The sequence below is a fragment of the Stegostoma tigrinum genome, chromosome 12 (genome assembly GCF_030684315.1).
Source record: "Stegostoma tigrinum isolate sSteTig4 chromosome 12, sSteTig4.hap1, whole genome shotgun sequence".
Lineage (NCBI taxonomy): Eukaryota > Metazoa > Chordata > Chondrichthyes > Orectolobiformes > Stegostomatidae > Stegostoma > Stegostoma tigrinum.
Genome location: NC_081365.1, coordinates 36937370 through 36953413, shown reverse-complemented (window position 1 = coordinate 36953413; position 16044 = coordinate 36937370). Strand labels below are relative to the sequence as shown.

General features: G+C 40.6%; 1 protein-coding gene across 4 annotated transcripts in view; it reads left to right on the top strand.

Moving 5' to 3' along the window:
* Nucleotides 1–16044, top strand: part of spag17 (sperm associated antigen 17) — a 239250-nt gene that overhangs the window by 153386 nt on the left and 69820 nt on the right. For all 4 annotated transcript variants that reach the window (XM_048541477.2, XM_048541476.2, XM_048541475.2 and 1 more), the window contains 2 exons: nt 1747–1874; nt 9851–9981. In XM_048541477.2, coding sequence (XP_048397434.2) covers nt 1747–1874; nt 9851–9981 — 259 coding nt within the window. The remainder of the gene's footprint in view (nt 1–1746; nt 1875–9850; nt 9982–16044) is intronic.

Here is a 16044-nt window from a genome sequence, read left to right as displayed (position 1 = left end):
ATTTAGAACAGAGTTGAGGAAAACCTTCTTCACCCAGAGCGTGGTGGATATATGGAATGCTCTGCCTCAGAAGGCAGTGGAGACCAACTCTCTGGATACTTTCAAGAAAGAGATGGATAGAGCTCTTAAAAATAGTGGAATCAAGGGTCCTGGGGATAAGGCAGGAACAGGATACTGATTGTGGATGATCAGCCATGATCATAATGAATGGTGGTGCTGACTCGAAGGATTGAATGGCCTACTCCAGCACCTATTGTCTATTGTCTATTGATTTAAATCTATAAGATTCAGAAAGGTCTTGACAAGGTGAACGTGGAAAAGATGTTTTTCTTTGTAGCTGAATTGGAGGACACTTTTAAAGTTAAGTGTAGCCCTTTTAGGACAGAGATTAGGGATAACTTTTCTCTGAGGACTCTGCAACTTTGGATCTCTGCCTTGGAAGGCAAGTGGAGGTGCGGCCATTGAATATTTTGAAGGTGAGGCTTGATAAATTGTTGTCAAGCAAATCAATGGTTATCAGGGTTAGATGGGAACGTAGAGTTTGGAACACCACTAAATATACCGTGATCCTACTGAGTGGTGGCACAGGCTTGAAGAGTCATTCACCTATATCTGCCCCTAATTTGTGTGTTATATGCATTGACAGCAGTTGAGAAAGTGCAGATTCGAAATTACCCTGATTGTACAATCCATCTTTTATCTTTCATAGTTTTTTGTACTCGACAGACAATAATGCGATCCATGTATCTTGAAATGTCAGCCTATGTATTTGTCGATATTATTGGTTTTGTTGCTAAGACGTTACCTTGCCTTTTTATTGTGTTCATCTCACATAGGAAGATGTCACATCAGAAAGAAAAGAAGCAACAGATGTTGAACAGGTAGAGCAAGGGGGAAAAAAGAGAAGAAAGAAAAGCTTGGTTACGGAGACGATTTTGAGGAGGTTTTCCGAAACCAGGAAAGAGCATGTAAAATGATGGAAACTAGGCAGGGAATTCAGAGTTGAATTGAAGTTTCTGAATGAGCGACCAGCAATGAATAGGGCAAAAGTAGTTTAAGTTTTAGGAGAAAAGAAAATGAATGGTAGGCAAAGTGGGAGCAGACCATAAAGGTTTGTAGAATTATGCTCTTCAGAGATTTGAGGGTGAAAACAAATACTTTGAAGCCAACATACTAGAGAACAGGGAGGCAGTGAAACATGACCGTTGGTATGAGTGAAGATAGGCAGCATGTCATATGGTTTGATTGGAGAATTTGAATCTTAACGGAATGAAAACAGCTGGAAAGGAATCCATACCTGCAATCTTGGACCCAGACACCATCCAGGTTTAGGATCATAACAAATAACGTTTTGACCACTCTGGTGCCAGTAATATTCATCAACAATGATAATGAGGCTAATGATCTGGCCTTGTCATTCAATGATATTACCATCAGTGCAATCCTGTCTGAAGATTTTGGGAGTTACCATAAATCAGAAGCTTAACATGACCAGCCACATAAATGCTGTGGCCATTCAAACAAGCCAGAGGCTAGGTATTCTGCAACAAATGGTTCTTCTCCTAACTCCTCAAAGGCTCCGGCTTGACACAGGCTTGCAGCAGGATGCCGAGTAGACATTTAAATAAGCCACAATTTTAGTTACTTATGATGTTAGGAATACTACCAGAAACAACACATATCTACTGACAGTTAGTAATAGGATTTTACACAGATGTTTCAAGTTTCTTTATTTTTATACATTAGGTAATGGTGGATGGCAATACATTTACTTTCACTCATGATGGAAATCAGGAGAAAGAGGAAGAAGATGCTTTACTTCAAGAATTCATGATTGAACATGAGCCTGTCATTTATAAAAAACATGCCCCAAGGTTTGTTATAAATTTATAAATGTTCAAAAACAAATATACGTTAAATAATCAGTCAATAATTATTAAAGATATCTCCAAGGTGAGAATAATAGAATGGTACTATTGTTGCGACAGACAAGGAGCCCATTTGCATTTTCTTGTCAAGAGCAGTTTGGTTAGTCTGTGTCCACCACCACTCCTCCTTGCATTCATTTCTCACCATAGCTTGCAATTATTTTTCACTTTGAGTTTACACAATGCTATTTCAGAAGAAGCCATGACTGAATCTGCCTACACCACACACTCAGACATTGTATTCCAGCTCCTAATTATTTACTGTACAAGAAAGACTTTTCATGATGTTGACACTCGTTCTTTTGCCATTCATCTTCTGGTTCTTGACTCTTCCAGCAATAAGAACCATTCCTCTTTATAGCCACTATCTAGTTTCCTCACGGTTTTAAACATCTTCATCAAATCACCTTTTGAACTTCTCCATTCTAAAAACAAACCAAACTTCTCTCATCTATCCAAATAATTGCAGTCCGTCATCCCTGGAACCATTTTTGTAAATATTTTCAACAGCCTTGCTGAAGCCTTCCATCATTCCTAAAATGTTATTATTCATTTAAAAGATGTGGGCATCACTGGTTGGACTAGTATTTATTGCCCACTGCTAATTGCCCAGAAGGCAGTTAAAAACCAACCACATTGCTGTGGTTCTGGTGTCACTTGTAAGCCGGAGCACGTAAGGATGGCAGATCCCCTTCCTGACAAGAATTTGTGAATTAGACAGGTTTTTGTGACAGTCAACAATGTAACATGGTTGGAATTTGCCTACCTTTTTCTTCCAGATTTTTGTGTACTGAATTCTGCAATTACATCAAGTAATTGGGAATGCCAATTGACTACTATTAATATATAATCAATTATTAACATAATTTTTAAAAGTGGTATGACTGGACAAAATACTCCTGTAGTACGACTTGTTATGATTGTTTAAAATTTACAATTTCTGCATTTGTTCTAATGAGTGAAAGACAAAATGTTTGGCAACATGCTTATATTTTCATCAGCTGTTCACCAAATGTCCCCTCCCCACATTTGCTGCACTCGATACATCTTGTTCTCTAGGACCAGATGCAGCAAAACCCCCTTCCTTGTTAAACTGGAATCAAACAGATCAAGAAAATTTTCAGTTTATTCATTCCATTCTCACTTCTGTATAATTTTAATCTTTCTATGATTCCTTTCAAATTTGTTCCTTTTTTCTATACGCCTAATAGAGTAACTCTGTTGCTTTTTAACTGTAATCAAATGGACTCTGCCTTTATTCTATCTGGAAGTCCTTTCTCTTCAGCATTCTTAATCATTACTGCTGCCTCCTTCTCCTTTTCTTTTCTCCCCTACCTTTCCTGAACACCTCGAATGCAGGAATATTTAGCACACAGTTCAATCCTTTCTTGAGGCAGGTTTCTGCTATCACTATGATCTCATATCATCATGTGGTTAACTGCAGTCCATCTGTTTTATTTGCCATGTGTCATGCATTTGCAAACGTACACAGCATATCTAACTTAGCCCTATTGCACTTCTCTTACTCAGACTTCACATTACTATTTCTTATATTAGCACTCTTTCAAACTGCGTTCACCTTGTTTTTCCTTTCTAAAATTACATTCTGATTTTTATTTCCTTGCTAAATTGTTTTAAATTTGCCCAGCAACAATAGTAAGGTGTCCCAGTGTGAACATTGGTCATGACTCTGTTATATATGAGCATATGAATCAGGAGTAGGAGAGGACCATTCAGCCTCTCAAGCCTATTCTGTGGTCACTAAGATCATGGCTAAGCTGATTTTAATCTCAAATCCATATTCTCACTCACTCTGATAACCTTTCTTAATGAGAATGTATTTCCCTTTGTCTTAAAATTATTCAAGGACACTGCTATCACAACCTTTTCAGGAAGAGAGCTCCAAAGATTTCCAACTCTTAGAAAAAGAGTATCATCTGTTTAAATAGGCAGCCCTTAATTTTGAACAGTGGCTCCTAGTTGCGTAGTTCCTGGAAGAAACATGTTCTCCAATTTACCCTGTCAAGACCTCGCAGGATCATGTGTTCCAGTCAAGTCACCTGTAGCTCTCCTAATCTCCAATGAAGCTTTGCTTGTCTAACCTTTTCTCAAACCCTCCCCTTCGTCCACCATTTCCAGGATTAGTCCAGTCAGCCTTCTCTAAACTACCTACAATGCATTTTATGTCCTTCCTTAAATCACGTGTTCAATACTCTGCACAATCCTACAGATGCAGTCTCACCAGTGCCCTGTATACCCAAAGCATAACCTCCCTACTTTTGTTATCAATTCCTCTTATGATAAATTGTAACATTTAATAAACTTTCCTAATTACTTACTATACTGGCATACCAACTTTTCGTGATTCATGCACAAAGGGCACCCAGATCCCTCTGCATCCCTCACCTGTAAATTCTCTCAGCATTTGGATAATGTCTTTCTTTTTATTCTTCCTGCCAAAATGGACAATCTTGCACTTTCTCCCATTATCCTCCATATGCCACATCTTTGCCCACTCATGTAACCTATCAATATTTCACTGTAAGCCCCTTGAGTCCTGTTTACAACTTACTTTCCTATCTATATTTATGTTGTCAGCAAATTTGGTAATCATACCTTCTGTCCCTTCATCTAAGTTGTTTTCATAAATTTTAACAGTTAAAGTCTCAGCACTGATCTCATTGGTACACCACTCATACCTCTTGCTAACCCATGTACACCTACCGTCTGCTATCTGTTAACCAGCCAATCTTCAATCCATTGAAAAATACTCTGTACAATAAACTTTTATTTTCCACAATAACCTTTGATGTGGGCCCTTATCAAATTGCTTTTGGAAATCTGAGCACCTGTAAAGTACATCCACTGGTTCCCCTTTATCCACAGCACATGCTACCTCAAAGAAATCAGTACATTGGTCAAATATGATTACCTGTTGTTTTGACAGAAATCCTTCATATCTTTTGTCTACTGTAGTCAGCAATCCTGCACTCTCAGCAGTGATTACTTCATTGTATAGTTACAGTTAAAGCTGCAATTTGATATTTCACATGTTCTGTAGATTTCATTTTTTCTGGCTCACACTTATGTATCGTCTTTAAGTCCCATAGGCTTCCCATGCAACTTACAGTATTTCAGACAAAGATGTCCCACTTTTTTACAGTGGAAAGACTTAGGCCTTTGATTTTTGTCATCTCTCTCAGTGCCTTCCTTTCTGTTCTGAGTGGATCTTGTGACATTCCTGACTGCCCTTTCTTTACCCTGGCTGTGTCCTTTCACTCCATATCCTTATCCTTAAATTTTAGTAGAGCTTATACAAACTCCTTACTGGACTTAAGAATATAACAAGGATCTTCCCTATCAGAGCCTTCTTCAATATCTGTCATATATTTATTAAGTGGTTTCATTTTAAGCCAGTGTTCCTTTTCTCTCTAGATAATAAAATGTGAGGCTGGATGAACACAGCAGGCCAAGCAGCATCTCAGGAGCACAAAAGCTGACGTTTCGGGCCTAGACCCCATTTTAAGCCAGTGTTCCTTTTCTCTCTAGATAATAAAATGTAAAAAAAAAAGTTCCTTTTCTCTCTCCTCTTTTTCCCTTTCTGTCCTTAAGCTTATAGGAATTTGGTGGCATGGGCTGTAGCGAGATTGTGGTGAAATCAAACGAGATCTAGCGAGGCCAATTTCAATAATCAGAGTATCCTTTTTTCATCTTTTGTCTTTCTGACAAACAATGTGGTGAATTTCTTGCTAGACTGCAGTGAACTACCAATTAAAGGGGAGTATTGTTTGTTAATTACCTTATTGACAGATCAACTCACTTCATTAACATTCAGGTTTCTATACTGTTAAATGTGCCATACACGCAAGATGTTGAAGACAATCAGAATGGTAATCAGTGCTGGTACACAAGCACCATGACACTTATCCAATACACTAGCATGGCTTGAGGAAGCACATACTTCAGCATGTGCAACTCCTCACAACCACTTTGGTACCTACTCAATATGCTGGCAAGACGTGCCACCAGGTAGCATTGAAAAGTTACCTCAGGGAGACTTTGTGTGCAGGTGCGTACTTTGGGCCAAATAAAGGATTATACTAGCCTACATTGGCACTGCTTGCTTGCTGTCTTAGTGTGCGCTCACTTAGAGGGCTTGGGTTAGATCACTTGGCTGGATGGTTGGTTTGTGATGCACAGTGATGCCAACAGCTTTGGTTCAATTCCCACACTGGCTGAGGTCACCATGAAGGACTTTCCTTCTCAGTCTCTTCCTTGACCTGAGGTATGGTAAGCCTCAGGTTAAACCACCACCAAGTTAAATCATCTCTCTTGAATGAGAGGGCAGTCCTAGAGTCCAGGAGGAATATGGTGACTTTCACCTGCTTATTCACAGTCACACAATGAGACAGCTTGCCTTCCTGATCAGCAGTACTCAGTCAAGTGAGCGTACATCTTGTAGCATGGAAGCATGCTGTATCAATCTCAGACCTGCACCATGTTCCAGCCATACCAATGGCTACGGTGAGGTCTCAGTACTAACGTCTTCAGAGGTCAAGGAGGTAGCTTCTCAGGTAGATGGCCATTTCACCATGGGAGGTGATAGATATGCTGACAGTGCCTGTAAGACAGAAAAAAGAGACAAGACATTGCAAATAATGGTTAGAAATAGTATGCCATGAATAACAATGAGGTTAGTCTGTGAGTTACAGTTGAATGAAGAGTGGTTCTTATTAAGTTCTTAGAACACCAGTATTTTAGTATGTCAGTAGAAGGAGTCCTGGTCCTCTCCTGTGAAATCAGGATTCACCCCTCATGTGGGGTAAAAAGTCTACTATTAGCACCCATCCACCAATTTAAGTTCTGTCCCCTCAGTTATGGACTGCCTTCTCCTGTACTGAGAGAAAGGGAGGAAGTGAGTGAGATGAAAGTGGGTGGCACAGTCATCAGTACTGGTTTGGCTGGTGGAAAGCTGATGAGGTAGTGAGCAGCACAGAAGGTTTGCAGTTTTAGTGGTGTTAGAAGTTGGGACAGAGACAGCAAATAAGGGAAGATGTGAGTGGCAACAGTGACCGTGGCTGAGGATGAGCCTTAGTGAGAGGAAGATGCAGTAGCAGAGGCACAGAGAGTGTGAGGTAGCAGAAAGAAGAATGTGACACTTATCCTTACACAATAGACAAAGTCTTAAGGAACAGTTACCCATCCCTCACCACCGTAGAGATTGCACTGACCCAGGTGGCAACTTGGAAGCAGTCTGCCAGGGTTTAGTGGCATGGTGTGCTCTGACCCTACAAGAAGAGGACTCCACTCCTTTGCACCACTCCCTTGACTTCCAGGTCCCTATCAGAGAATCATGGTGCTACCTTCCCTTTCTCCAACATCTTCTGGAAATTTGACTGAGCAAAGCTGCTTCAGATTGCAACGGAAATACACATGCACAATGCCATTTTAAAGATGGCAAGAGCAAAAGGATATCCGCTGAATGGCAAGCTGCTGTGAGAATAGCACACAATAAGAAGTTAATGAGGCAAGTTTGGTAATATATGCCAAGTAAAGGTACTCGGCCTCACAGAGAAAATCTTCCCAAAAAACATGATGACAATTTGGACTTAATCAAAAAAACATAACTCGTCCTTTATCTTTCTCCTCTTTTTAGTTCAAATCTTTTTTTTAAGTTCCACTTCCTTTATTTTATTTCGTGCTGCTTCAGTTCTTTTTCATATTCAAACTGTTTAAACTGTAATTGACTCCTTCCTAGCCCGAATGTTTCAATGCTCTGTATTTCCACCAGTCCTGGCTGATTTGCTGTTATTTTGATCAGCTGTATTCAGGGCTTGAGCAGGCAGGCAGGCACTTCTACCTCTAATTTATTTGCCAATTCTGTCAGTCTGACCCTTGTAAATCTATCGGGGTTACCTCCTCCAACTATAGGATGCTTCTATCCCCTCCTCATGTCATCTCATTTTAGGGTTGGATATCTGCTATCCATTCCTTTATCCTTTACTACTTATCCTAACAGCACATCCACTCTAAATTTATCCTCAGTCAAAAGACATTGTACTTTGACCCAACTTAGCTGGGAAGAGTGTACCAATAATAATGACCACATCCCCCCCACCCCAATCCACAAGCCATCATAAAATGTGTAAAACCCCAATTAGAGATGACCAGTTTACCTGACTAACTGCTTTTCAGACCAAAAGCAGTTTACCACAGACTTCTAGCTATGAAGAGAGGTTGAGTAGATTAGGATTATTTTCATTAGAAAGACAGAGATTGAGCGGGGACCTGATTGAGGTCTACAAAATCATGAGGGATATAGATAGGGTGGACAGCAAAATGCTTTTTCCCAGAGTGTGGGATTCAATTACTAGGGGTCATGAGTTCAAAGTGAGAGGAGGAAAGTTTAAGGGAGATATGAGTGGAAAGTTCTTTACACAGAGGGCGGTGGGTGCCTGGAACGCATTGCCAGCAGAGGTGGTAGACGCAGACACGTTAGCGTCTTTTAAGATGTATCTGGACAAGTACATGGATGGGCAGGGAGCAAATGGACACAGACCGTTAGAAAATAGATGACAGGTTAGACAGAGGATCTTGATCGGAGCAGGCTTGGAGGGCCGAAGGGCCTGTTCCTGTGCTGTAATTTTCTTTGTTCTTTATTCTCTTTGTTCTTTTTTTCATCATTAACAGAAAATAACAACTTATTGTAACACACATCTTTAACAAATGGCAGAGAAAAAAGAGGATTTCTGATCCACTACAATGTGATTTAAATTGAGACTTTTTAAAATCCCAAAATGCTTGCTCTCTCTATCTCTCTCTGACACTCTCTCTCTCTCACACACACACACACACACACACACACACACACACACAAACGCATGATTAAGACAGACAGAAATAAGTCAGTTTTACAGAAATCTTACAGGTGGATAATACAACAAGGCAGATAAAATTCTGCAGATCAAAAGTCCAGATCTTAAGGGTGTGTTTTATTGTTCCCCACAACTAATTCTGATTTCAGCAATAATGACCTGCTATTGCCTATAAAGGAATGGTCATTTCTCACCTTAAAATTAATCAGATGGACTCAAGTCTTCGCTTGTTAGAATTCTTTCTTTTAAACTTTCTTGTTTTTCTTCTTTTTTCTGATGTCAACCAAGGTGGAGAGAAAGGTGTTTTCAGCTCACAGACTTCAGATGTCTCTGACAGTCAATGCACTTACAGCTTTGTTATAAGCTTAGCCAATCAGAGGATTGTCAACAGAATTTTCTTGTCTCAAAGACTCTGAGTGCCACATTGCTTTGAAAATCCTGAGGCGTGACCTTGCAGACGTTTATAAAATCATGAGGGGCATGGATGGGGTGAATAGCCAAGATCTTTTTCCCAGGGTAGGGGAGTCCAAAACTAGAGGGCATATGTTTAAAGTGAAAGAAAAATGATTTAAAAGGGACCTGAGGGGCAACTTTTACACACGGAGGGTGGTGCATGTATGGAACGAGCTGCCAGAGGCGGTGGTGGAGGGGTATATAAATACAACATTTGAAAGACATCTGGATCGGCACATGAACAGGAAGAGTTTAGAGGGATATGGGCCAAGTGCAGGCAAATGGGAATAGATCAGTTTAGGATAGCTGGTCAGCATGGACTGAAGGGTCTGTTTCCACGCTGTATAATTCTATGACTCTATACCTTGAAAATCCGCACCACTTGAAATTTGCAAATTGCAAAAGTCTTTTGATATTTCAGCTACATAACAGATGAATTTCCATTTCAGTTTTTGCCAGATCTGCTAATTTGTCCAACACATCTTGATTTTGTTCCAGGAACTGCTGTATTTTGATTTTGTAACAATTATAGGTATTCAAGTACCTATTGATTTGTTCATGAATGATTTAACATTGCTTTCTTTTAAATGGCAGGTTTTTTATTCTGCATGCTGATGGCTCAGGGACTGAACTACTTCGATCTAGTGATGTAGAAGAATATCTATATCGTGCATACTATTGTCCAACTACTGCCATTCTAAAAGAACAGCTACCAGAATTCCCAGGTCAGAAGGCAGGAACATTGTTGGTGTGACCACAGAAATAATGCAGGAATGTATCTGAAAGATGTTCACAATTGCAAAATAGAGTGACCATGATTTAGGATAAGCAGTTGCATAATGATTGAATCACTACATAAATGATCCAGAAGCTCAGGGTCATGATCAGGCGCATGAATTTAAATCCCACCATGGCATTCGTGGAACTAAAATTCAGTTAATGCATCGGAAACTGAAAGCAAGTCATAGTACTGGTGACTATGAAACTGTCATTGATTATTGTGAACAAAAATATGGTTCCCTAAATTCCTAAGGTAAGGAAATCTGCTATTCTTAGCTGCTCTGGCCTATGCGTGAGTTCAGCCCCAGAGCAAAATAGTTGACTTTTTAACTTCTCTGTAAAATTATTGAGCAACAGGTATCAAATGCTAGCATTGTCTACAATATACATTTCCTATGAAAGAATGAAGAGAAAAGAACAAAATAACAGAAGAGTATAAATGCAAAAGAGTATTCTTAAGAAGGAAATCAGGAGGGCAAAAAGGGAACATAAATTGCTTTGGTAAAGGAGAATCCAAAGGGATTCTACAAATACATTCAGGACAAAAGGGTGATGAGGTTGAGAATAGGGCCTTTTAGATAAGTAAGGCCACCTATGTGTGGAACTGGAGGAGATGGGGGAGATACTAAACGGGTATTTTGCATCAGTGCTTACTGTGGAGATGGATATGAAAGAGAGAGAACGTGGGGAAATAAATAGCGACATCTTGAAAAATTACAGAGGAGGAGGAGCTGAATGTGTTAAAAAAGCATAAAAGTGGATAAACCTGCAGGACTTGATCAGGTGTACCCTAGAACACTGTGGCCAGAGATTGCTGGGCCACTTGCTGAGATATTTGTATCATCAACAGCCACAGGTGAGATGCCAGAAGACTGGAGGTTGTCTACTGTTGTACCAATGTTTAAAAAGGTGGTAAGGAAAAGCCAGGGAACTTTAGATCCGTGAACCTGATATCAGTGGTGGAGGGAATCCTGAGGAACAGTATTTCCATGTATTTGGAAATGCAAGGCCTGATTAGGTATAGTCAACATGTCTTTGCGGTAGGAAATTGTGTCTCACTAACTTGATTGAGTTTTTTGAAGAAGTAACATTGAGGATTGATGAGGGCAGAGCAGTGGACATGGTCTGTATGGACTTCAGTAAGGCATTCAACAAGGTTCCTCATGGTAGACTAGTTGGCAAGGTTAGATCACATGGAATACAGGGAGAGCTAGCCATTTGGATACAGAACTAGCTTGAAGATAGAAGACAATAGGTGGTGGTGGAGGTGACAAAGCATGGAGCTAGAGGAACACAGCAGGCCAGGCAACATCAGAGGAGCAGGAAAGTTAGTGCTTTGGGTCGGGTTCCTTCTTCAGAGCGTTGCTTTTCAGACTGGAGACCTGTGAGCAGTGTGCCACAGGGATCGGTGCTGGGTCCACTGCTTTTTGTCATTTTATTTAAATGATTTGGAAACACACATAGGAGAAATGGTTAGTCAGGTTGCAGGTGACACTAAAATTGGAGGTGTAGTGGACAGTGAAGAAGGTTACTTCAGAGTACATCAGGATCTATATCAGATGGGGCCAATGGGTTGAGGAGTGGCAGATGGAGTTAAGTTTAGAGAAATATGAGGTGGTCACTTTAGAAAGGCAAATCAGGGCAGGACTTATACATTTAATAGTAAGGTCTTGGGGAGTGTTGCTGAACAAAAAGCCCTTGGAGTGTAGGTTCATTGTTGCTTGTGAGTGGACTCGCAAGTAGATAGGTTAGTGAAGAAGGCGTTTGTTATGCTTGCCTTTTTTGGACTGTGCAATGAGTTAAGAGTTGGGAGGTCATGTTGCGGCTGTACAAGACATTGGTTAAGCCACTTTTGGAATACTATGTGTAATTCTAGTCTCCCAGCTATAGGAAGGATGTTGTGAAACTAGAAAGTGTTCAGAAAAGATTTACGAAAATGCTGCTGGGGTTGGAGGGTTTGAGCTACAGGGTGAGGCTGAAAAGGTCGGGGCTATTTTCCCTGGAGCATCAGAGGCTGAGGGGTGACCTTATGGAGGTTTATAAAATCATTAGGGGCATTGATAGGGTAAATAGGCAAGACCATTTCCCCAGGGTGGGGGAGTACAAAACTAGAGAGGTTAGGTTTAAGGTGAGGCGGGGAAAAATACAAAAGGGATCCAAGGGGCAACTTTTTCACTCAGTCAGTGGTCCATGTGCAGAATGAGCTTCCAGAAGAAGTGGTCAAGGCTGGTACAATTGCAACATTTAAAGGGTATCTGGATGGGTACGTGAATAGGAAGGGTTTACAGGGATATTGGCCAAATCCTGGCAAATGCGATTACATTTATTTCGGTTACCAGGTCAGCATGAACAAGTTGGAACGAAGGGCCTGTTTCTATGCTGTATATCTCTGACTCTATAACACAGTAAACTTTGTTTTAACCAGCACCTAATGAGCTGGCAAACTTAATATATATCTCAAATGCCACAAAGTTTACTGTAATATTCTGTCCAATTATTATAGTTTTTAAAATGCATTACTCAATGTAAATATTATGGAGTACAATTGAATGGCAACACAAAATAGCAAGAATTGATTCAATTTTGAGTCAATTTCTCCTCAAATACCACAATCTACTGTGATTTCCAAGTAGTCATTTGAGGGTGAGAAGGCTCTCTGCCAGTAAGTTTTAAGGCAACGTTGCATTTTTATTTAAGTGATTTATGTTATAAACATTGACGTATATACCCACTGTATTATGCTCACTGCCACCAAGCCCTATTCCCATCTCCTACAACACCCTGTATGCCTTGAATTTCCCTCCTCAGCAGCTTTCTCTCCACCACGACAAATGCATTTGCTTTACCCCAACCCCTAACTTGACTCCCCCATCTCTTTCTTGCACTGATCACAGAAACATAGAATATAGAAGCAGGATTACGCCATTTGGCCATTCGGCCATTCGAACTTGCTCCATCATTTAACATGATCATGGCTGATCATCTAGCTCAGTGCTTCGATCACACTTTCTCCTCTTTTTTGATCCCTTGAGCCATAAGGAATATATTTATGTCCTTCTTGAAAACATTCAGTGCTTTGGCTTCAAATGCTTTCCTTGAAAGAGAATTCCATAGGCTTACTACTCTAGGTTAAGAAGGGGTGAAGAAGGTGAATAAATTTCTCCTCATCTCAGTTCTAAATATCCTACCGTGTATCCTTAGACTTTGCTTCTGATTCTGGTCGTCGAGAACATCCTTTTTCCGCTTGTCTAATTCTGTTAGAATTTTACAGACTGGAGGTGGGGAAAGAACCAGAGTAACATCACAGGAAAGTGGTGAGTTAATTAGCTGATAAGGAATGACCTTTATGGATTAACCCTAAATAGCAGTAATTTAGAAAGGCATATTGTTATTTAGGGATTGATTCAGAGCGCCAGGAATAAGTGAAAGTCAGGGAATAAGAGATGGACACGAAAGTTGTTATGGCTTTAAGAGCTGATAGTTTTTTTTATTTTTGTCTTAAAGTAAATAAGGGCTATACCTCAGAGCCTAGAATTCATTTCTTATCCCAGTTCAGTTGCGAGCAGCTAATTGAGTTAAATTCAGGGTATGGGCTGACTCCTAATACTCAGTTGTAAATTCATTCATACTGCTCTATGCACCTCCCCCACAGGCTCTGACTTACCAACTGCCCCTCCAGGCCTCCCCTGAACCCTCCTTAGCAATTAATGCAAGCAAACTCAGGATTATATTTTCCCCAGATTTCTTACTGACTTTAATCATCAGCCCCTAGATATGACTGACCAAACGCCTGATCTCTGCGTTTGCAATTCTCTGGCTGAAGATACATGAAACCCCATAACTGCTGGTGCTGGGCTTACAAGACTGACTGTTGCCCATTCAGACTGTAGTCAGACAGTACTCTAATTGTGAGTATCCTAAGCTGACAACTGATCATGTTGAAGCCCCTAGTCTGTCTATGAACTATGCTGATGACTGATGATGCAGATACTCCTGACCAACAGTGCCCACTCACCCTATTCCTTTGACTGGACTGAATAGTAGCCCTCATCAGTTTCTAACAAGACCATGTGACTGAATGAACAAGCAGTGTGTTTGCCGTGCAAATGTTTGGTGTGTGCTATAGCCATTAAATTAATGTTATGGGTGGTGTTCACCAAAATGTCCCTCTACTGGACAGATCCCTAATGACAAGAATAATAAGAAGCCTGTTTGCATAAAACAGCACCTCAAAACAGCAGTAATGTAACCCTTTGCCTCTAACTTTGGCACCATTGTGTGAAGAGACATGGCAATGTAAGCATGGATGCTGTGAGCATGTAGGTCGATGCTATTTTTGTGAGAGCACTAAGAGAATGAGCGAACAACAGTGATGTTAGTGGTGATCTTGCAGGAATTACTGGAGTTAGGGGGTGTCCCAGAGGACTGGGAAATCACTAATGTAACCTCCCTGTTTAAAAAGGGAGTAAGGCAAAAGATGAGAAATTATAGGCCGATTAGCCTGACCTTGGTTGTTGGCAAGATTACAGAATCCATTGTGAAGGACAAGATTTCTGAATACTTGGAATTGCATAGTAAAATAGGGCAAAGTGAGCAGGGTTTAATCATGGGGAGGTCATGCCTGACAAATCTGTTAGAATTCTTTGAAGAGGCAATGAGCAGGTTAGATGAAGGAGAACCAATGGATGTTGTTGTCTACTTGGACTTCCATAGCCCCTCTCCAGTATACTGACAGGCTGTCCACAAGGCACAGACTTGCATGGCAGAGCTCATGAGAATATGCCATACAGGACGCTGCTGAGTAAGATAAGCACCTATGATGGTGTTACAGGCAAGGTGCTAACATGGATAGACGATTGGCTGTCTTGCAAATAGCAGAGAGTGGAGACAAAAGTGTCCTTCTCAGGATGGAAACTGGTAACTGGTGGTGTTCCATAAGGGTCAATGTTGGGACCACAACTTTTGATTTTATATATCAGTGCTGTAGATGAAGAGCCTAAGGGGCTACTGGCTAAGTTTGCAGATGATATAAAGATAGGTGTTGAGGATGTAGGGGACGCTGCAGAAGAATTTATACAGATTAGGAGATTGGCCAAAAAAAGTCGCAGATGGAATACAATGTGGGAAATTGTGAGGTCACGCACTTTGGTAGAAAGAATTGAGGCATAGACTACTTTCTAAATGGGGAGAAACTTCAGAAATCTGAAGTGCAAGGGACTTGGGAGTTCTAGTCCAGGATTCTCTTTAAGTAAATTTGCAGATTGAATTGGTGGTTAGGAAGGCAAACACAATATTGGCATTTATTTCAAGAGGACTAGGATATAAACACAGTGATGTGCTTCTGAGGCTTTATAAGGTTCTAGTCAGACCATATTTAGAGAATTGTGTGCAATTTTGAGCCCCATACCTCAAGAAGGATATACTGGCCCTGGTGCAGTTCCAGAGGAGGTTCACGAGTGTGATCCCGTGAATGAAAGGCTTAACATATGAGGAACGTTTAAGGACTCTGGATCGATGGAATTTAGAAGGTATAGGAGGGATTTAATTGAAACTTACAAAATAGTGAATGGGCCTGAGGGCACGGCTTTAGAGTAAAGGGAGGACCCTTTAGAACAGAGATGAGGAGAAACTTCTTCAGCCAGAGAATGGTGAATCTATGGAATTCATTGCCATAGAAGGCTGTGGAGTCCAGATCATTGAGTACATTTAAGACAGAGATAGATAAGTTCTTGATTGTTAAGGAGATCAAAGGTTATGGGGTAAAAGCAGGAGGATGGGTTTGAGAAATTTATCAGCCATTATCGAATGGTGAAGCAGACTCATTTGGCTAAATGGCCTAATTTCTGCTCCTGTTTTATGGCCTCATGGTCTAATCCTACGTTGCAGTCTGGTCCAATTGGTGAACTGAATGCCTGTACATTTGTGTATAGTGTGGTTGCAGGCTTTCAGTTACAGTTGCCAGTGAGCTCTGCCATGCAAGTCTGTACTTAGTGAACAGCCTGCCAGCG